Source organism: Mustela nigripes, chromosome 14 (genome assembly GCF_022355385.1).
Source record: "Mustela nigripes isolate SB6536 chromosome 14, MUSNIG.SB6536, whole genome shotgun sequence".
Classification (NCBI taxonomy): Eukaryota; Metazoa; Chordata; class Mammalia; order Carnivora; family Mustelidae; genus Mustela; species Mustela nigripes.
Genome location: NC_081570.1, coordinates 61448712 through 61468758, shown reverse-complemented (window position 1 = coordinate 61468758; position 20047 = coordinate 61448712). Strand labels below are relative to the sequence as shown.

At 33.2% G+C, this 20047-nt stretch overlaps 2 protein-coding genes across 3 annotated transcripts in view; one reads left to right on the top strand and one right to left on the bottom strand.

Moving 5' to 3' along the window:
- Positions 1 to 1671: 1671 nt before the first annotated feature.
- On the bottom strand, positions 1672 to 8486 carry FPGT (fucose-1-phosphate guanylyltransferase). Of its 2 annotated transcripts, none has more exons than XM_059375143.1 (4): positions 8310 to 8486; positions 6768 to 6935; positions 5508 to 5600; positions 1672 to 3701 (listed from the first exon to the last, which is right to left on the bottom strand). In XM_059375143.1, the coding sequence occupies exons 1-4, from the start codon at positions 8389 to 8391 to the stop codon at positions 2245 to 2247; spliced, it is 1800 nt and encodes a 599-aa protein (XP_059231126.1). In that variant the 5' UTR covers positions 8392 to 8486; the 3' UTR covers positions 1672 to 2244. The 2 variants fall into 2 exon arrangements, with proteins under 2 accessions (XP_059231126.1, XP_059231127.1); XM_059375144.1 differs by having other exon boundaries at positions 2721 to 2887.
- A 56-nt stretch (positions 8487 to 8542) lies between these two features.
- Positions 8543 to 20047, top strand: part of LRRIQ3 (leucine rich repeats and IQ motif containing 3) — a 217299-nt gene continuing 205794 nt past the window's right edge. The window contains exon 1 of the mRNA XM_059376872.1: positions 8543 to 8707. The gene's annotated coding sequence lies outside the window, so the exon portion shown is untranslated. The remainder of the gene's footprint in view (positions 8708 to 20047) is intronic.

Sequence of the window (20047 nt, the reverse complement as noted above, 5' to 3'; positions counted from 1 at the left end):
TATATGGAATTTAAGCCTGTTATTTTATTAAATAAAAATGATAAATCAAGAGGAAATGTTCAATATTCTACTTATATATGCATGGGACTATCACCTTAGTTGGGTTAGATACACTGTTAATGAACATGTTTGTGAGTACCCCAAGTAATGCATCTCAAGGCAAGAGAAAATGCCAAATTCTTTAAAACTGATAACATTTCAGAGCAACTAGAATCCATACATTGTGCAGAATGATGATTAAAACAGTGACCACCAATTTGTCAGAAAACTCCCATTGACTTTGAATAGAAGCCAACTATTTTCTAGAGGCATGTGATTACACAAAGGCAAAAATGAAGCTGAATTTTGCTAAATAGTAAACCATCAACATCAAAACTTACACAACAGGTATCTGGTCTTGACAGTTTTGAGTCAATCCAGACAGCAATGTGGTGATGGCACTCTTAGGACATACAGCTTTACCAGGCACTCTTAGGACATATAGCTTTACCAATATCTTTGATAACACGGAAGATGTTACTGGGTAGAAGCACATGGATATCAACAACTCCTGAGTTGGAAAGTGTTTCAGAAGAGTCTGATTCTAAAAGAAAGCATTGTGCCATATTTTATTGATAGTTTTTTTTTCTTTTTAGTGGAATAAAATAATGGTAACTCTTAATAATTAATGGCACTTAGGTGAAATACAGTATTAAACATTCACTCAATGTCAGACACATAGTATCTTCTGAAAGCTCTGCAAGTAAATCAGTCAATGCTAAAACATGGCTATATCTTTAGTTTTTCCTTGGAAAGAACCTTAAAACAACAACAACAACAAAACACAGAAATAAACTAATTGAAGGTTGTAGGCAAGCCATATCAAGTATTTTTATATTGAAATATTAATATATAAATCAGAGTACCACTGACTAGTTCATATTTCAATTTACCCATGTTAAAACACAAAACTGACAAACAGTTTCTCTAATTATTATTACACTTTGACATAAAGACATTTCACATGCATGCTTACAGCAAAAGAGGGACACATAATTTGAGATTCCAGCCAAATTTTAATTTCTTGGAGCTGTTTATCATCTGTAATTCTCTTCTTCAGGCTCCTTCCTGCTGCTTATCTTTGGCCAATTATTACTTCTCAGTACCATCACCAGTACAAGGACAAAAAATATGAAATAGAGAGTAAAATCAGTCCTTCTGGCAATTTAATAGTTCTAGTAAAGGGATTAATAAAAGGATATAAGTAATGTCCAAAATGAACTTGTACATTTATTAATGAACCCCAATTATTCCTACCACCTTCCCCACACAGATATTTGAGTTTTGTACATGTATATGCTTTTGTATGGATGGAACTTTAAGGAAAAATTTTGAGATACAGAAACACATGCCTGGGTGGCTCAGTCATTAAGTCTCTGCCTTCTGGCTCAGGTCATGATCCCAGGATCCTGGGATACAACCACGGCCCGGCTCAGTGGGAAAACTGCTTCTCCCTCTCCCACTTCCCATGCTTGTATTTCACCTCTTGCTGTCTCTCTCCCTGTCAAATAAATAAAATCTTAAAAAATATATATATATAGAAACACATATCCAAATTTATAAGGTAAAATAACACATATATACTTTTAGTTTCATTTTGGTAAGAGCAATAAATGAGACAGATTTTCATCATCAATTTCAAAGCTGTTTGCATCTAATTATTTATTAATTACATAATCACAATATTTTAATTGATTTTATCTGAATTTGTGAGCAATGGGTTTCTTTCCAAAAAAGTATTTCTACAGTATTCTTACAATGCTCTGAAGATCCTATAGTATGCCATTTTTATCAGTTCATCAGAATAGGACTACTATGCTCAAAGATAGAAATGCCAATAAACACTTAGAACTGTACTGAAACGAAAGCCCAAAAGGAAGATGGAAAAACTCTAAAGATATGTTTAGAAAATTACTCAAAACTACTATAGTACTATATGAGCACAGCTATGCTCCACAAATCCACCTTTAATAAAAAAGAAAATTAAAATAGTGCTAAACATAAAAAAAAAAACCTTTTCTAAGCTTACAGCCTTGAAAATATTCTTTTATCAAAAATGGAGAATTCGTATTTTTGTGTTATTAATATGTTACAGTAATTGTTAATATAATTTGCATTGATTCACTTCAATGAAAAAACAAAAGTCTACAGAAAACTCTTCTATTTGTAGTCGTGCTCAATCAAGAATGCCAAGGTGTAGGATATTTAAGATGTCTCTAAATCAGACTGTTTTTTTGTATTTAAAGTAATTTCTAGAAAAATTTGCTCCCTATAAGTTATCATGTCTTCTACATCTTTGTAGACAAGCATTTCTTCAATGGACAACAGTTTATAGTTATTCAGGCTGAATGCTGATTTGTTCTGTATAGCATTTAACATTTTCAGGGATAGTATAACTGAATCACTTAAAGAAGAACAAACTGGGAAAATACGAGCATTCCACAAACTCAAACATGTCTTGTTTCCAGAGAACATTTCCTCTGTAACTTCCAGATTCCAAATATCTAAGCATGACAGAAAACAGACTCCAAAGAATTGAAGTAACTTTATATCTGACAATGTTTTAACATTCTTTTTCAAGTTGTCTTGCACTCCAAATGCCATAGTTGAATACTTTAAGTGTCCATTCATCTTCAAGCTTAAGGAACACACAAAAGAATATGCAGGCAGAACAGCTGCTGTTATGATATGACAACCACTAATAATGCAGTTTTCCCCAACTGAAACATCAGGCCCCAATCTGGAATACTCCACAACTGAGCCAGCTGCCACAGAACACCTTGAATCCAGTATACTTTGAATGATACAGGATGTATTACCAGAACTTTCCGGTATTGCAGAAAAGATGCTAAAAGCTATGGACTGTAAGCCAAGTTCTGACTTCAAATTGCTATCTGAAGTAAAATGAAACAAATATTCTTCGGTTGTTCCGATGTGATAAAATTTGGAGTTATTAAGAACAATAACATTTAATGAGGTTCCTTTAAGAAGATGAAATATTCTCTGCCTAATATCTATCAACTCTGCTTCTTCTTTAGTGACATTTGCTGTGTTTCTGGTGTACTCCACAGTTGCTCCAGGTCCCAAAGCTTGCAGAAAGTCTCCATAGGCATCTATTTCACAGTTCAATGTGCCTATTTTCTCATAAAAAGCAAGTAACTTTTTTGCTGATTTATGATCCATATAAAACAAGCTGTCCGTGTAGACATACTCAGAGTCTAACTTAAGAGGAGTATCACCCCTAGCAAAGTCCTGTTGAGAAATATTTCCCGGTCTACATACAGCATGAAATTGATGCATCTTTTCTATGCTGGGCTTATGAAGGAAACGATGGCAAGACCTGTATTCAAGGTCTCTATATTCTAATTCATCAAAAGGTTCTAAGACAAATACTCCATGTGTGGTACCAACAGTCAAACTAGAAGGATGAGCTAAAGCAGTAAAGCCAGGTTTGTCAAATCTAATAAACTCACATTCTCCGATACTATAAAGTTCAATATCATCTGCACAGGTAACCAGAATCCCAGGATTCATATGTGAGGGGAAATCAATGTACATGGCTAGTTTTAATTCCAACATCTGATAAATGGGGTTACCAAAAGGTAATGCAGTGAAAATTTTGCCCAGAGCACTTGCATTTGGAAGGCGTTGGCTGTAACCACCTATATAAAATTAAACAAAATAACTATTTAAAAATGTTTATAAGTCTCTTAAGATTTTAAAAACCCAGGGGGATCAGTTATAACCAAAATATCTCTAAACATATTTAATATATATAATACAGTACAGTAGCTCAGGAAAGAATAGTAAATACCAGGTTACAAATTCAAGACCAATTCTCCTGTAGTGATTTAATACAATGCAATGTGGGATTAGGAAAGAATTCTATTATATTATATTTTAGAGGCTTTTAATTGTTTTGAATTAATTGTGCAACTAGTTCAGAGAACCATGGGCTAAAAAATGATCTTATATCCATATTTTAAATGATAAATTGAAATTGCAACAACATTTGAACTCCTATATTAAGAATCCACTTCATAGAGGGGGGAAAAATCACAAAAAACTAAAATACCAATTCTAAAGTAAAATTATTAAACAGTAATTTCCAGATGCAGTATTTTTCCTCAAATTATTACATACATTTAAAGGAAGTAAAGGTACATTTACTTAAAAGCATTTAAAATTTATACTTGTTTTTAATTTAAACAGGCTTTTTCAATCTGAGTCTTAGGACTTTAATTCCTTGAAAAGCATGTTCTCTTAAGTACATTAAATACCTTACATCATTTTTATGTAATTAATTATACTGAGGAGCCGCATTAAATAGTAGAAAGAGACAAAAACAGGTTCAAACTCTGGTTCACCACTTTTTAGTTGTTCCATCTTGGATTTACTCCAAATCAGCAAATGTAGAATACTTGCTTTATTGTGTTTTATGTAAAACACTTGGCACACGATATGTTGTTCAACAAATGAGAGCTAATACTTTCTACTTTTCTCCTTTTCCAAAGACTAGCCAATTCTTAAGTTTAGCATTGTAAGATTAACCTTTTTCCCACTATGTATTTTCTAGTGTCTACCTTAGATTTTACTAAGTCGGTAATAAGTAATATTGGTTTTGGAATAAGCTATAAAGTAGAATTTTTCTACTTTTTTAGAGTTAGTCTTAAAATCAGAACATGGATGCTTTACTCGATACTATCTTTACAAAGAATCATTGTTCTATGAATCCTAAGAAATAAAGTGCTTTGAAAGCCATGTAGATGAATGGCTCTAAAATACCTGTCCCTGAACTCGTGCCAGTCTATAATAACATTTTCATCAGCTCCAATACATACAGAAAAATAACAGAGGTTTGCATATAACCCAAATTTTCATACAATGAAGTTTATTGATTAAGAAAACTATTCTCCTGAGATTATTTCTTTCCCACTTTCCTGCTCTAAAATGTCCTCTTTTGTGTGTGATTTTCCCTTACATACTTTCTTGTCCTCTCCATGTTTTGTCACTACCCTTCCTTTTGTTTTTAAACTCTTTTAAGGATAGTAGACTTTTGCCACCAACAATCAGATACAAATGTGTGGTAGGTTTTGGCAAAAGTCTGGTAATCACAGTGCTAAGCCAGCCTCTCCCCTACAATAATAATCCCTTTTAAAGAATTATCAAGAAATGTTCATATTTTGATGGGTTCTATTTTAGGAACACAATTTTCTATATACATACTAAAAACAATATCCATGAAAAGTTGATGATATTATGTGATCTATAAAGATACATTTATGAAAAAACATTATGTTGCTTACAACTTTAAAATGTCTAGAAAAACATAAAATAATGTTTTCAAAACACAGTAATTTCAAAGAAAAAAATTTTAAAAAAGGAGAAGTATTTGCAAGATAGAAAAAAGTCCCTAAAATATCAAAGGTAAAATGTCAATTAGTGAAAAAGAAAATGTGTAACTTTACCAGAATGAATTAATAGGACGGTAAAAGAATTCCATTTATTGCCATATAGCTTTTCCAAACATCGAAGGGCACAAAGTGTGGATCCTCCATTTCCTTAAAAACAAAAGTTAAAGAACGCAATTAATTTCATAGAAACTTACTGAGAATTTGTAATTACAATAAAAAGTTAGGTGTTTTAAGGTTGAGGATTGGGCCTTTGGCTCACAATTAACTAGCTGAAGAGCAAAGGTATGGGCAAAAGAGTCACATTAAACACACATTTCACAGTATTTAAATAGATAAATAATTAGCAGTGGAATCCAGAGATTAGCACTTGGTAATAAATGATGAGCACTGAAATCTCCTGAAAATAAAGAAGTAATATATTAGACAATTTGCAACACAAAAAGACAGTAAGTATACATGTTCATTTGAAATTACAAATTAAAAAACCCATTAAAATAATTCTCCCACATGGCAAAATCAAATATTTGAGTTAGATTTCCTTTCTAAAGTTTCTTAGAACCTGGTGTTCTTAAAAATATCTTAAATATAACTACACTTACTAGTTACCTTGGGAAAGTTATTTAACTCTCTCTGCCTCAGACTCTCTTCTATATGATAGGAACCATAAAAGTACTGACTGCACCATTATGAGGATTAACACAGGTTAATTAGAACAATGCCAATGTCAGATATAAATAGCCTCTGTTGTATCAAGAGGCTTCAGCTTTGAGTATCACAAAGAAAATGGCCCCCAGAAAAATAGCAAGTATTTTTATTTGCAGCGGAAGGTCAAAGGCAAGGTTGAGTTAAACTGGGTTTTTAAAGTAAGTACCTGTGATATTGGGCCATTAGACTGTGCTCTTTTGCTTTCTGCATCATGGTTCCAAGAGGCTAAGTATGTGTGTGTATTTATTTTTTTCCCCTGATTTGCAATCTTCATGTAAATTTCTGAACGATGGAGTTGAGAAGGACCTTAAGAGTCCTAACAATAAAGTCCAAAAGAATATTCATCACCTAAGTAAATTTATTAACATTAATAAAATTCTCTTTTAAGTAACATTCTGTGAGTTTTTCATGGTAAGTCACAATGTGTAAGAACAACGCTATGCCTTTAATCTTTCTTAAAAAATTGTAAATTTACATTAAATTTTTAAAGTTTGGAAAGCCTAGAGGAAGAAAGATATAGAGCTCATAAACTTGAGCCATAGGAAAGCTTTTCTTCAGTGATCATTATGCCTAGAACCTATAATTTAAATCTGACCATAGAGAGAGTACCGATTTTGACTCCAGCAGGATCAACAAAAACATGATATTGAACTCCAAGGGGTAGCTCCTTTTTTTTCAGCTTTTCTGACAGCTGTTGCTTATAAGCAAGCTCCTGTTTTTCATCAGCTGCTGTTATTGCAACGATGTCCCAGAATTCTCCAGCTGCCACAGGTTTGCCTATGTGGAAGAAGCAAGGGAATAAGTATTAGAAATCTCTAGCTGGTCTAAGTTTACCACTTTGGAAAGAAAAAAAAAAAAGATTATCTTCATAAACCTATCTTCTCATAATTAGAGAATAATTCGTGGGTAGGTAGGATAATTCAAACTAGTTCTATTGAAGACTGTTCACAAATTTTGATTTTTTTCTCTTAGATTACTTGTTCCTTTTATGGTTTACAGTTCACTTATTTAATATTCTGAAAGTTGTTAGGTTTCTTAAGAAGTACTTTTGCCTTGCTAAAATTTACTTTGATTCTTAAATAACAAGAGACAAAAAGAATAAATGAATCTCCAGCTGTGAAAATCAATTTTTATGTATCAGGACCATTTATTGGCTAAGTACAATTCAACCCAAAGATCCATTCCTCCAATGTTGCTATTTATAAATTTAGGTCCTTTATTTTTTATTACCTTAAGTAATGCAAAGACATGCAAGTTTACAAAGGCTTTGAAGTATGACCTAAAATTCTGGATAACAGAAAAGTTCCCAACTCCCTGATGAACTCATTAAAAAAAGACTGAATATTTGGTAGACAGTGGAAGCTCTTCTTTATTGGTACACAAGGTGATAAGGATTCTTATAGTTAACAGACAGGATTTGTCCAAACCTAGCAGTCCTGAATATCCTACTGTCTTCCAAGTATTATTTCCTGTATTTTTGATGAAGTTACTGCATTAAAAATTATTTTAATTTTTAAATTATTTTAAATTATTTTACTGCATTATTTTAATGCAGTAACTTCATCAAAAATAGAATTTTATTAGATAGTTGTACAAAGAATGACAAATAACACAGCTTTATTTATTTTTTTGATACAAACTTCCGCTTTTAGATTTTTAACCTATAATTCCTCTGTGTCTTGTTCTGTTTTTTACTCAGTTTGCATTCACAGCATGGAACGAATTGGTGAAGGAGGTAAGGGGACTGTAGAATGCTAAAATCAGATATGTATTGATCAAAACACTGTGCTTTAGATCATTTACATTTATTTTAAATAACTTTCCTTAATGAGCTAACCAAATGCATAACTTGGATTTACAGCTTCCCTAATCAGATTAGTATTTTCTTTCTTCTTCCTTCTCTCTTATTTTGATATATATATGTTACTAGGAATAAAGTCAAAGAAATAAAGTAACAACATAATGTAAGGAAAGGGTAGTGGCAGAATTAAAAAAAAAAAAAAAAAATCAAGAGCGTAAGCTACAGCTGGGCCTGCGTCCTAAGCCCCAAGGTGAGAAGCAGACAGGAAGTGACAGTCCAGCAAATTTCCCCAAACGTAAAGCACCCTCCCTGTCCACTGCCGGGAATAGTTGGGGTTCCCTCTTTGCTACCTCTCAGCTCTGAAAACCTCCTCAATTTTCGCTGGGTGGCTTCTCGCAGAGTTACGCCTAGGGGTGCAAGCGCAGCAGCCATAGCAACACCTTCCCCGACACCAGTAGAAGCCTTCCAAGTCTCTGCCGCCCGGCACAGCACGCATGCGCACCCGAATGCAACCCGTTCCTGGGGCCGTTTTCTCCTCTGTCCCGCCCTTTACGTGCGTCCCTCACGTAACCACGCCCCCGAAGCTCTGGCCCGCCGCGAGAAAACCTAGAGGGACCGAGAACAGAGTCGGGCCTCGTTTCCCTAGCAACCGTCTCCGGAACAGATGAACACCTAGCGATTTGACGGATTGTGCCGGGTCTGGGCCGTTTGTTCCCAACTCATAAGGCCTTGCAGCCCAGTTGACCCGGTGAGTGGTTAGTGTTGGGCGATAAAATTGCTACAACCGACCCGTTAAGAAGACAAAATCACAATTTATCTTCCATCTCTCTCGAAAAGTGGTGCGTCCTTTCTAACTCGCGGTTTGTTTCAGCCAGGAACAGTTCCCAAAGACCTCTTGACAGTTAATTCCTCCCACCGTGTCGTCATCTGAAGACATTTGCTCCAAGCCCACGTCCAGATATATAGTCTGAACATGAAAAATCTGTATTCTGTTCAGGAACCTTAGGTTTGTGGTTTCTTTGCCTTTGCAGTTCTTAGTAAGTGAGCCTCTCTACCCCTAAGTTTTGAGTTCACTTCATAGGCTTTTGTAAATTGTATATAATTCAATCTGGGACCAGTCCCTTAACATTTATGGTATTGGTTTATTTACTGGCATTCTTTTGCATATGCAGACTGATCAAGAACTTTAAATGACATTACTGGGAATAAGTCAGACCTATTAGATGTATTTTTAGTAGCGATCTATAAGTCTTTATCTTGTAAAGCACAAGTTTATAATGAGTTTTACAGGTTAATCTCTTCATCTTTACATAGAAGAAAATTATGAATCAGAATAATGACTTACTAAAGGCCTCACAATCAGTAGTAGAGAAGACTTTAACATAATTTTTCAATCCCAAATCCAGAAATCACCTACCACACCATGCATTTTTATTTATTTTAGAAACCTGTCTTCACTAAACTTTCCATCAATGCCATAGGCAGGCATTCAGGGCTCTACAAGGTCTTGCCATGAACTTAACTTGGGTTTTGTTTGTTTGTTTGTTTTTCCTAAAGACTTGGCTTTGTATTTAATTTTGTACTTAAAGAGAAATCGTTTGGGTAAAAAGGGAGATTACCCTTTCATAGTTCCATCGTTTAAACGGTTTATTTTTGTTGTTGTTGTTAATAAAAACAAAACATTGAGAACATTTAGAAAATACAGAAGGCTTTGAGTGAGGTGAAAACAAAAGGGAGTGAGCGGTACAGATCAGAGAGATGACAAAAGCCTAAAGAAAGGATTTTGGTTTTTTTTTTTATCCTGGGTGAAACGAAGCCATTGCAGAGTTTTGATGTGACTTGCCTTGTGTCTAAAAAGATCACTCAGAAATGTGAAAGTAGACTACAGTGGAGGGTGGGGCAAGGATAGAGTTGGTGGAGACTTGGCTATGATAGTATCAGTGGGGATGCTGAGAAATTGACTAGATTCTGGACATATTTTTGAAGGCATAGTCAGTACAATTTGCTAATGGCATGGGTATGGAATACTAGGGAATGAAAGAAATCAAATTGATCATCTGAAGGATAGAATGGCCATCAACTGAGATGGGAAAGACTATGGATGGACAATGTTGGTGGGATAGTAGGGAGAGTCCAGAATTTGGTTATAGACATGTGGAATATACAGATGTATGTCTATGCAGTACATATGTAATGGAAGTTTTTATGTGTTTATGTGTCTGTAGGCATTATACACATGAGTTTGGGGTTCATGAGAGAGGTCTGGGCTAGAGCGATAATTTTAGGAATCTTCAGCGTACATATGGAGTTACTTTTATTTTATTTTACCTTGTTTTGCTTTTTTGAAAGTTTTAATTTTAATTCCAGTTGGTTATCTTAATCTGCAATATTGGATTCTGGTGTACAATAAATAGTGATTCAACACTTCCTAGACTACCTGGTGCACATAACAAGTGCACTTCTTAATCCCCATCACCTATGTAACCCATCCCCCCACTCACCTCCTCTCTGGTAACCATCAGTATTACTTGGTTTGCCTCTCTGTTTCTCCCGCCCCCCAATTTACCCATTTGTTTTCTTTCATAAATTCTGCATATGAGTGAAGTCATATGATACTTGTCTTTCTCTGACTGACTTATTTCAGTTACTATTATGGCTGAGTAATATTCCAATGTGTGTACCAAATCTTTTTTTGTCCCCTCAGATCTAGAATTAGGATTCACTTTAGGAACCAGAATAATGGTTAGGTTTAGGGACAGTGCAAAGGTATGTGCCTACTATCCTGCAGTTCTGAGACCTCTCCAGAGGGATAACCTTAGGTTTAGAGTTATGGCTAGGGGTTAGATGGAGTTAATTTAATTTAATTTAATTTTTTTAGAGTTAATTTTAAACTACAGAACTAGATGAGGGCCCAGGGGAAGAAAGGTTAATATAGCTTATAAGCTCTAGAATTGTGTATACTAACAAGGTAAACAGTGAAAAAGTGACCAAATAAAGTTTTGGACAGTGATAAGAACTATGAAGGGACTGAAACAGGCTGATGTAATAGACTTTATTATATAGAGTATTAAATACATCATTTCTTGGACCGGGGAAGGATGGCTATAGAAATTGATGTTATTTTTTTCTGATATTATTATTCATATAAAATGTGCTGAAAGTAAATATACCACATTATCAGCTATGGTTTTTGTTCTTCTTCTCTATTTTCTGTTTTTCTTAAATGTTCATTAGTATAATTTTAAGTAAAAATGAAAAAAATATTGAATATTATGTGAAATTCCAAGAAATTTCCTTGGAAGTTGATTGTAGAGGGTAAAAAAGTCTAAGGATTTAAGTTTATGTTTAATATAATCAAACAGTGTGATATGGTTGCTAAATAGTCATAAGCTACAGTAACCAGAATAAAATATACCAACACAGCTAAGTAGTAAAATCATTAATTCTGTATAAGTAAAACATGATGGGAATGATGCATTTAATCATGGATTCCACATTTCAAAAGGAACATCAGACAAACTGAGCTATAAATATGTTGAAAATGATATTCTGTAGAGGCATTTGGGCTTTTTTTCTATGGAAAGATAGTAGAGAGTATCTGAAAAAGTACCATAAAGAAAATTGAGAATAGATATTTAAAAGAACTTTACTGAGGCACAATTTATGTACCATAACTAACCTGTTTTAAGTGAACAATTAAATGATTTTTAGTAAGTTTACTAAATTGTTCAACCACTACCCCAATAAGATGCCTGTGCTTGTTTATAATTAATGAAATGTTACTTTTATTACTATAGGTATAACTATGACTGTTGTGTGTAAGTTGTAGAGAAGCACAGTAAATTTGTTTCCAAACACTTTTTTTTCCTTCTTCGCAAGAAGACACTGAAGAAGACAAGAAGACACTGAAGCCAAATGAAGAAGGTCCTAGATCATGGACTATGATGCTTATGGTGCATGGCTTGATCAGTACATGCTAAGGCTCTGATCTTTCCATTTCTTGTGCTTTATCTCTCTGTTCAACTACTGTTCCTCCTCCTACCCTTTCTGATATATAGTGTAAGCAAAAAAATCTTTTTTTATTGTTCCCTTCATTTGAATTTATTTAGCCAGCTAGCTTGTTTTCAGCTTATTTTTTTAGCATTTATTTTCCCTTGTTGAAGGAACCCTCACTCTTCTGACCCTTCTGGGGAGCCAAGGACAACTTTTTCCCCCTAACTTCTATTTGCTGGCCTCCCTTTTTATTTTATTTTATTTTTAAGACTTTATTTTTTAGAGTAGTTTTAGGGTCACGACAAAATTAGAGGAAGATACAGAGATTTTTGGGGTGCCTGGGTGGCTCAGTGGGTTAAGCCGCTGCCTTCGGCTCGGGTCATGATCTCAGGGTCCTGGGATCGAGCCCTGCATCTGGCTCTCTGCTCAGCGGGGAGCCTGCTTCCTCCTCTCTCTCTGCCTGCCTCTCTGCCTACTTGTGATCTCTGTCAAATAAAATGAATAAAATCTTTAAAAAAAAAAACAGATTTTCAGTATATCCCCACATATACTTGCAGGTACATAGCCTACCCCATCAATATCCCCTGCTAAAGTGGTACATTTATTATGTTTGATGAACCTATCTTGACATTTCATAATTACCAAAAGTCCATAGTTTACCTTTCATTTCAATTTTGGTGTTGTATATTCAGTGAGTTTGGACAAAGCAAGATGACATGTATCCCTCATTAATAATATTCAGAATTTTACTGCCTAAAATTTTTCTGTGTCCTGCCTATTCATTCACCCCATGAACTCTGCAACCACTGATCTTTTTACTATCTCCACACTTTTGCTTTATTCATTATGTCATATAGTAGGATCCTTCACTATGTAGCTTTTTTAGTTGGTCTCTTTCACTTAGTAATATGCATTTAAGGTATACCATGTCTTTTTATGGCTTGATACCAATTTCTTTTTAGTGCTGAGTAATAGTTCATGCCTGGATGTACCACACTTTATCCATTCACCTACTGAAGGACATCTTGGTTGCTCCCAAATTTTAACAAGTATGAGTAAAGTTGTTATGAACATCCATGTGCAAGTTGTTCTATAAAAATAAGTATTCAACTCCTTTGGATAAATATCAAGGAGTGCAATTACTTGATATCTGATAAGAATATATTTAGTTTTATAAGATATAGCCAAACCATCTTCCACACTTGCTGTACTATTTTATATTCTTACCAACAACGAATGATAGTTTCTGTTGCTAAACATCCTTGCCAGCAGTTGGTAGTGTCCATGTTCAGGATTTTGGTTATTCTAATAGGTGTGTGATGATTGCTCATTGTTGTTTTAATATTCCATCTGTATATCTTCTTTGGTGAAGTGTCTGTTAAGATCTTTGGCCCATTTTTTAATCTGGTTCATTTCCATATTATTTAGTTTTAAGTGTTCTTTGTATATTTTGGATAAAAGTCTTTTTTCAAATGTGTCTTTTGTAAATATTTTCTCCCAGTCTGTGGCTTGTTTTCTCATACATTTGACATTACTTTTGAAAATTATATGTCTTTGATTTGAATGAAGTATAGGTTATGAAATATTTCTTTCATGGGTTATGATTTTTTTAAAAAAGATTTATTTATTTATTTATTTGACAGACAGAGATCACAAGTAGGCAGAGAAGCATGCAGAGAGCAGAGAGCCCAATGTGGGGCTCGATCTCAGGACCTTGGGATCATGACCTGAGCAGAAGGCAGAGGCCTTAATCCACTAAGCCACCCAGGCGCCCTGTAGGTTATGATTTTTTATTATTATACGTAGGGTCACCTTGATTTTCTTCTAGGTTATCTTCTATGAGTTTTAAGGTTTTGTGTTTTACATTTGGATCATAGGTCCAGTTTGAATTAATTTTTCTGAAAGTGTTAAGTCTGTGTCTAGAGTCATGTTTTTGTTTGTTTGTTTTGCATTTGGATGTCCAATTGTTTCAACACCATTGGTTAAAAGTCTATCTTAGCTCCTTTGTACTATCTTTGCTTCTTTGTGAAAGATCAGTTGACTATATTTCTGTCTGTCTGTTTCTGGACTCTGTTCTGTTCCATTGGATCCATTGTTTTGACAATACTACATTGTCTTGACAACTGTATCTTTATGGTAAGTCTTAAAATCTGGCAGTGGCATTCCTCCAATTTTGTTCTTCTTCAGTAGTGTGTCAGATATTATGGGTTTTTGCCTCTTTATATAAACTTTAAAATCAGTTTGTTGGTATTGATAAAATAATTGAGATTTTGAATGGCATTGCACTGAATTTATAGATCAAGTTGGAAGGAACTGACATCTTGATAGTGAGTCTTCGTATCTGAGCTATCAATGCACATGAAATTTCTCTCCATTTATTTAGTTCTCTGAATTTGTTCATCAGCACTTTGTTGTTTTCCTTCTATAGATTTTGTACATATTTTGTTACATTTATAACTAAATATTTCATTTTTGGGGTGCTAATGTAAACAATATAGTGTTTTTAGCTTGTTCATTGCTGGTATGTAGGAAAATGATTGGCTTTGTGTATGAACCTTGTATCTGCAACCTGTTTAAATCACTTTTTCATTTCAGGATTTAGTAGTTTTTTTTGCTTGTTTGTTTTGTTTCGTTTTATTGATTCTTTTGAATTTTCTTTTTAAAAAAATATTTATTTGAGAGAGAGAAAGTGAGAGAGTGAGCATGAGTTGGGGTAGGGGCTGAGAAAGAGGGAGAAACAGACTGTCCACTGGGCAGGGAGTTGGGCTTGGTACTAGGACCCTGAGATCATAACTGAAGCCTAAGGCAGATGCTTAACAGACTGAGCCACCCAGGTACCCTCTTTTGGGTTTTCTATGTAGATGATCATGTCATCTGTGAACAAAAACAGTTTTATTTCCTTCTTCCCAGTCCTTATATATTTTTAAATTTCCTTGCTCTGTCTTATTGAAATAGCTAAGAATTTAAGTAGGATGTTACAAGGCAGTGATCAGTTGGAATATCCTTGCCTTGGACTTTAGTGGGGTCTTACTGGGGAAGCTTCTTATTTCTTATCACTAAGTATGATGTTAGCTACAGAAATTTATATAGGTATTTTTATCAATTTGAAGAAGTTCTCTATTCTTTGATTTCTGAGAATTTTTATCATGAATAGTGTTGGATTTGATTAAATGATTTTTCTGTGTATGCTGAAATGATCATGTGATTTTTTTTTTTCAGCCTGTTAATGTGATGGATTACACAGATTAGTTTGTGAATGTTGAACCAGATATGCATACCTTGGAAAAATCCCACTTGGTAGATTCTTTTTATACTTTGTTGGATTCAATTTGCAAAACTTTTTTTCCAGGATTTTTGGATCTGTTTTCAGGAGAAATATTGATCTGTTCTTTACATTCTTGTAATGTCTTTGGTCATAATGTTAAGATAATTCTGACCTCGTAGAATAAGTTAGGTTTTGCTTCTGTCTTCTGAGAGAGATTGTAGGGAATTGGTATAATTTCTTCCTTAAGTTTGGTAGCATTCCTCAGTGAACTTATATGGGTCTGGTGCTTTCTATTTTGGAAGGTTATTAGTTATTAACTTAATTTCTTTTATAAATATCTGCCTATTCAGATTGTCTATTTGTTCTTGTGTGAATCATAACTGATTGTGTCTTTCAAGGAATGTGTACATTTCATCTAGGATATGAAACTTTTGTGCATGGAACTGTTCATGATATTTCTTTATTATACTTCTAAAGTCCATGGGATCTGTAGTATTGTCCACTCTTTAATTTCTGGTATTAATAATTAAAAATAATTAATATTAGTGATTAATAATAATTAACAATTTGTGTTCTCTCTCACTTTTTTCTTTGATCTTTCCAAAGAACCAGCTTTTGGTTTCATGGATATTCTCTATTGATTTTCTGTTTTTAATTTCATTGGTTTCTCCTGTAATTTTTATTATTTCTTTATTTACGCTTACCTTGGATTTTATTTGCTCCTTTTTTTCCTAGTTTTCTAAGGTAAAGTTCAGATTATTGCTTTTAGATTTTTCTTCTTTATATATGCATTCAATGCTGTAAATTTCCCTCTAATCATTGCCTTTGCTACATCCCACAAATTTTGAGAAGTTGTATTTTTATTTTTCATTTAGTTTAAAATATTTTTAAATTTCTCTTGAGGTCTTTGACCATGTGTTATTTAGAAATATGTTGTTTAATCTCCACATATTTGGGGGTATTCCAGCTATCTTTCTGTTATTGATGTGTGGTTTAATTCCATTGTGATCTGGGGCAGACATTATATAATTTCTGTGCTTTTAAATCTGTTAAGTTGTGTTTTAGGCCCAAACTATGGCCTATCTTGGTAAATGTTTATGTGAGCTTTTGATGAATATACATTTGGCAGTTGTTGGATGAGGTAGTCTGTAGATGTCAATTACATCCTGTTGATTGATGGTGTTGTTGTGTTTAACTATGTTCTTATTGATTTTCTGTCTGCTAGATCTGTTCATTTTTTGATAGTGGGGTTGAAGTCTCTAGCTGTGATAGTGGATTCATCTGTTTCTTGCAATTCTATCAGTTTTGCTTCACTTTTGTTAGGTGCCTAAACTCTACCAGTTGGTATGTCTTTTTTGGAGAAATGACCCTATTATTATTATTTAATGTCATTTTTTTTAAGATTTTATTTTATTTATTTGACAAAGAGAGGGAGAGAGTGAGCACAAGCCGGGAGTGGGGGGGTGGGAGAGGGAGAAGCAGGCTCCCAGATGAGCAGAGAGCCTGATGTGGAGCTCTATCTCAGGACCCTGGGATCATGACCTGAGTTGATGGCAGGTCATCAATGCTGTAAATTTAACAGACCTTAAATTGACTAAATTTAAGTCAACTAAAAATTGACTAAATGACCTTAACTGACTAAACCACCCAGGTGCCTCTGTAATGCCATTCTTTTTTTTTTTAATAATTTTTTATTTTTTATAAACATATATTTTTATCCCCAGGGGTACAGGTCTGTGAATCGCCAGGTTTACACACTTCACAGCACTCACCAAAGCACATACCCTTCCCAATGTCCATAACCCCGCCCCCCTTCTCCCAACCCCCTCCCCCCCAGCAACCCTCAGTTTGTTTTGTGAGATTAAGAGTCACTTATGGTTTGTCTCCCTCCCAATCCTTTTTTATTTTATTTATTCTTCTCCTACCCACTTAAGCCCCCATGTTGCCATTCTTTATCCTGATAATTTCTCTTGCTTTGAAGACTGCTCTGTTTAAAGTTAATATAGCTACTCCTGCTTTCTTTTAATAGGTGTCTGCATGGTATATCTTTATCATTTTATATGTCTTTACCTTTAAAGTGGTTTTCTTGTGGACAAGATATACTTCGGTCTTTTTTTAATATTATCTGATAATCTCCCTTAATTGGTTCATTTGGACCTTTGACATTCATAATGATTATTGATATATTTGTTTAATATTTGTGATATCCATTGTTGTTTTCTATTTGTTGCCATTATCCTTTATTTTATCTTCTGTCTTTCACTCTTTTTATGGCTTTTGTGGTTTTAAATGAGCATTGTAGATGATTCCATTTTCTTTCCTTTCATATAGCATCTTGGTTATAGTTCTTATTTTACCATTTTCAGTAGTTGCTCTAAAGTTTGCAATCCACATTTATAATTAATTAAGTTCCATTTTCAAATAATACTCTATTCCTTCTCAGGTGTAAGTACCTTATAATTAAAAATAAACCTGATTCTTTTCTTCTGTCCCTTATATATTTGCTTCTTTAATTTCACTTATATATATATAAACATTCATGTATGTACGACATATGTACAAACTTAGATAGTTGCTTATATCATTTGTTATTTTGACAAACTTTTATGTTTGTCATAATCAGATCAATTAAGACTAAGAAAAAATAAAAGATTTTTATATTATGTACCGTTTCTTTCCCAGTGTTCTTCTTTGCTTTCGAACAATCTGCATTTCTGAATTACATCTTATTCCTTTTCTCTATAGAACTTCTTTTAACATTTCTATTGGCAACAAATTTCCTCAATGTTTGTCTGTGAAAATGTTTCTCCTTCATTTTGAAAAGTAATTTCACAGGGTATAGAATTCTAGGTTGGTGGGTTTTCTTTTTTCTCTCAATACTTTAAATATTTTATTCTATTCTCTTCTTGCTTTATGATTTCTTAAGAGGTATAGATTTCTGTGCAAATATTTTTCTAGATTTAAATCAGTTTTTATTGTTTTATATCCATCTTCTGGCTCATCATCCTTTAGTTTTTTCAAGCTTATAGTTTTACAGTCTACAAGCATGGGATAGAAAAATAAAATTTGAACTGGTGTTTTCACAAAAGCTTTTTAAAAGTTGTGAACAGAAATATACAACCTTCTAAATTTTATAAAGTAAATACATTTCAAGGACAGAAATTAAGATGTCTAGATTACAAGTGCATCTTTGGCTCATTGTTCCAAATGACTTTTTATGGTATCTGAAACATGTGGAATATACCACCAAAATGTAATGTTTTAAGGGATCAGTGTTTTTTATATAAACTTACAAACCAGCTAGAGTTCATTTTCATTTGCCAGGAGATATATAATATTGTAATTGTTCTACTAGAACTCTTCTCCTTAAATTTTAAAGTACATTTTGTGTGTGATGTAAAATCATGGCAAGTTCTTCATCAAAACAGTATTGACTCAATGAATAAAAAATATTTCTTATAAAATAATTGCAATGTTTATAATGGGCCTAAATATATCGCAGACATCCTAAACTAAAAATAGTTTGCAACCATGATAAATGTAAAATACTATTAGTTGTATTTCCTACAGTTAGATTTTTGAAAAATAAACCATTATTTTCTCCTTTTTCATGATTTTATTTCATTTACAGAATCTTAGCAAAGTTTATGGTAATTCTGGAGTCTATTGTACAGAATTTACTTAATAATGTCATAACTGATGTTTGCAAAATAAGTTCTTATAACATAGATCACCAAACCAAATATTTTTATTTTAATATACTCCTTACTTAAAATAATAATGTATTTGTATATCTATCATCTAAAGTTCCAGTGACTGAGTGTGATGCTCAGAGGTCAATGACACTCTGAGCAAAACATTTTTTTAAAATTTCTTGAAAATATTTGTTAAATATACACTTGGAAAGGAAATAAACATACAGAATAAGTTTTTACTTTTCAAAATTTAATTTAAGTGTTCATTAATTATAACCTTGTATAGTTACTCTTCATATGTTTGCTACCAATTTTTTTTTAATGAAAAAAGCTGGGAATAAAGATGATACTTATAGTTGATGTACATTATAGTTTATAAAGACATGGTTTTATAGTATGATTAAAAATGTATGATAATTTTAAAATTAGTACTTTAGTTGATACAAACTAAGTTTACTGACAATGATACTAATTTCTTTTCAACTACAGGACTTCTTTGAAATTGTAATTGGAGTCCTGATGCTTTATGTAATATGTTGCTATACTTATATTTGCCTTTTGAACATAGCTTTATTATTTGAACTTAATGATACACACATTTATATGTGCATTTTACAAAGTAATTGTAAAATTATCAAAAATAAAAAAGGAACAAAACTGCCTGGATTCCACTTTGTCATATTTAAGTTTGGCAGTACTTGGTACACAGGACTTTCAGTCGGTATATTGAAAACCAATTACAGTGGTTTTCAGCTTCTGTTGGTGGGCAGTATAACCATCTGGCCCCATAGCTACAGAGATAAGATTCATGATGCAGACTAATGGGGCCTGAGGATTTGTGTTATTCTAGTTACACTGATATGCAATAAAGAATAAGAAATAAAATTAAATGTTGCATGAGAATCCTTTCTTCTTCAAACTGACTGGGCTATGTGACAGACTTTTTAATTGAATAGTTTGAATAACTGAAAAATACCTTATATTCTGACTATAGAATGCTAGTTCTTAAAAAAAATGGAAATATAGTGTACTACATTTAATCTTATAACTTACTAACTATATATTTATCTTTCCTTTGGATAGCAATAACTTGATTTCAAATAATAGTGTTTTATCCTAGAGTGTTTTTTAATAT

What these genes read in the sequence shown, in the direction of transcription:
- FPGT (XM_059375143.1), bottom strand. Translation starts at nt 8,391, where the DNA reads ATGGCTGCTGCGCTTGCACCCCTAGGCGTAACTCTGCGAGAAGCCACC. An exon ending in GAGGTTTTCAGAGCTGAGAG is followed by an intron (nt 6,936 to 8,309) that starts GTAGCAAAGAGG and finishes TCTTCCACATAG; the next exon opens with GCAAACCTGTGGCAGCTGGA. An exon ending in CGTCCTATTAATTCATTCTG is followed by an intron (nt 3,702 to 5,507) that starts GTAAAGTTACAC and finishes AATTTTATATAG; the next exon opens with GTGGTTACAGCCAACGCCTT.